The sequence below is a fragment of the Bison bison genome, unplaced genomic scaffold (genome assembly GCF_000754665.1).
Source record: "Bison bison bison isolate TAMUID 2011002044 unplaced genomic scaffold, Bison_UMD1.0 scf7180017858380, whole genome shotgun sequence".
In the NCBI taxonomy this organism is placed as follows: domain Eukaryota; kingdom Metazoa; phylum Chordata; class Mammalia; order Artiodactyla; family Bovidae; genus Bison; species Bison bison.
Genome location: NW_011488953.1, coordinates 11,759 through 14,365, shown reverse-complemented (window position 1 = coordinate 14,365; position 2,607 = coordinate 11,759). Strand labels below are relative to the sequence as shown.

The 2,607-nt window shown below is 48.2% G+C and overlaps 1 protein-coding gene across 2 annotated transcripts in view; it reads right to left on the bottom strand.

The window, feature by feature from the left end:
* The window catches only part of LOC105005290 (protein ATP1B4-like), a 10,487-nt gene that overhangs the window by 5,258 nt on the left and 2,622 nt on the right, over window positions 1–2,607 (bottom strand). The window contains exon 2 of one of the 2 annotated variants that reach the window (XM_010863243.1): window positions 519–774. In XM_010863243.1, the coding sequence (XP_010861545.1) occupies window positions 519–774 (256 nt within the window). The remainder of the gene's footprint in view (window positions 1–518; window positions 775–2,607) is intronic. The other variant, XM_010863250.1, reaches the window with a different exon arrangement.

Here is a 2,607-nt window from a genome sequence, read left to right as displayed (position 1 = left end):
GATGAGACTCTACAAACCCTTGGTCAGGTTAGTAGGGACCTGAGTCTCGTATCCTAGGAATAGTCTTCTGCGTAATACTTTCGGTTTTACCATGTTCATATCTTACCAGAGTCTCAGGCTGCTCCTGTGAGACAGAAAGGGAGATACTGCTTCCCTTGTTTATCAGGTGAGGAAACTGAGGCTCAGAGAGGATAAATGATGAGCCCAAAGTTACAGAGAGAAAATGACAGGGCTGGGGCTTCCATAAAACCTGTGCTTTTTCAACTCATTCTTACTGTCTTTCTGCACTACAAAATGCTGTTGAGCCCAGTGGATTTCAGCTACACAATCGTCTGTTCACCCACTTGGAGTTTGTTCTGATGAGATCTGCCCATTATTTCCCTAGGCGTTGATCCGGTTACGTGAAGAGCTAAGAGAAGTTTGCAGACAAGCCCATCCAACGTGTGGTAAAGGAGTCCTGGACGCCAAGCCGAAAGCAAAGGACACCCGACTGGGGCATTGGGACCACTGGGACTTACTCCAACTCTGACCTGTTCGGGCCAGAGATGTCCTTTTCTCCGGATCCCACAGGTATTCATTCACAATCTGCAGTTTCCGCCACCAGGCACTGTCTATTTCCTGACTGTGACTATCTTCCTCCTCCTTCTCCTCCTCTTCTTTCTCCTCCTCTTCTTCCTCCTCCTCCTCCAAATCAGGTACCATCACCCTAGCCTCCTCTTCTGCTTCTTCCTCTTCATCCGCTAAGTAGTTCTGGTTCACTTCATCCTGATCATCCTGAAACAGTGACAACACACAACCCCTTTTTTTGGAAAAGAAAATTTCCCATGGCACATCCCACCAGCCAAAATAAATGAAAAACAACTCAATATTTGGAGATGCTTCAGATGTCCACTTACCCAGAAACATACCTGTTGTTACAAGAGGCAGATTTCTTTCTCTCTTGCAGGAAATATTATTTCTATGACCCATTTTGACCCAATATTCTTTCCATAGAGGTGCAAGTGTTATTCTCAGCTGCAGGCATTTCAGTTGTTCCCCTAGGACTGTTCATGTCATTACTCTGTCCTGGGGCCATGGCTTCCTGTTAACTTTGGCCTGTCAGGGCAGACTGAGCTCAACACTGGAGGATGGAAGAGTTTTAGACACTTGTGTCTGTGATGGCACATTCTCAGTCCAAGGCAGCTTTGTCCTAACACTCTGGATGCTTTCAGCTGCTCACCCTCACCATCCTAAGTTGTGGCTAAAAATAGCTTGGAATAGACATCAGGAGGAAAAGCCAGCTGCTGTACCCCTCCTCAAAACTTAGACTGTCTTCCCCACAGAAACAAGAGATTGGGGGTGCAGTTCTTTGCTGCTTCTCTGACTATTGCCCACGCTGGAACCTCTGCCTGCCAGAAGCAGGTTGGACAGGCCACCTGAGTGCTGGGATGGCAACTGATATTTCCTTCGTCTTCCCCACCCCCAAGCCCGTACCCTTGGCAGAAATCTGGGCACGTAGGAAATGCTCAGCACATATTTGTTGATTGACTGATTGCAGCCATTACTTGAGATGTGAAACTGTAATCTTCTCCAAGTGGTTCTAAGAAAATTAAACAAAAAAGAGAAAAACCCAGACTTCACCAAATGGTATTTCAAATGCCTCCCAGCCACAGGCTGGCGAGTTGGATCTCTGCTCTTTGTGGGTCTGCCAAGGCTCATTGCAGCAGCAGAAAATGAGGCCACCCTCCCTTCTCTGTGCTGTCCAAATCTGAAGAGCGGCAGGGCCTGTGCACCTGTTGGGGGGATGTATCCAGTGATAGAGGCCAGGGGCTCCGTGCCGCCCTCTCCCTGCCTGATTCCTCAAAGGCCATTTAGAGGACACTCAGCTGAAAGGGCTGACGTGGGGGGCGGGGCGGGCCAGAGAGCTAGATTGTTCAGGATCCGTAAAAGTGATACAGAACGACAAGGCTCTACTCTCAGCATTCAGTCTGCCCAGTGCTGTCTAGCTCTTGATTACAAGCTCTCTTGAATTGCTCTCTAATTTCTTCAAAGGTACAGTCTTATGTCACATGTGTATCAGACCTGACAGGGGCCTTGAAGAGTCACTTGTCCACGTGCGGCCCAGAGAGGCAACAGGATGTAGCCAGAATCACGCAGCTAGTTCAACGATAGAGCAGACAGTCTCTGAACCCATGTCTCGCAATATCCCTGACAATGATGTTTCTCTCCTACCACTTTGAGCGCAAAAGCTGAGAGGTGGTTGAGCAGATTGACAGAGCACAGCAATATGTTAGATTCTGTGTTCCCAAGAGGCTGAAGGTGCTCACAACTGGAGATTTCTAACTCTGACAAGGACTCATGGGATAAGGCTTAGGAAAATAACCCCCCATCACTCAATGTTGAATGGATTAATACATGTTCTTGAATCTCTTTCACTTGTGTGTGAACATAGGTACCCATTTGACCTCCAGAATTACATTCTGAGCACCTGGGGTGGGGGTGGGTGGGACGGGGCGGTATTTTCTAACTCCTTGATGACCCTCCACAGCATGGAGCCCGCAGCTAGGTAACCAGTGGGCACCGAACAAACATCAGTGATAACTGCCTGACTGAAAACTCCTGAACCAT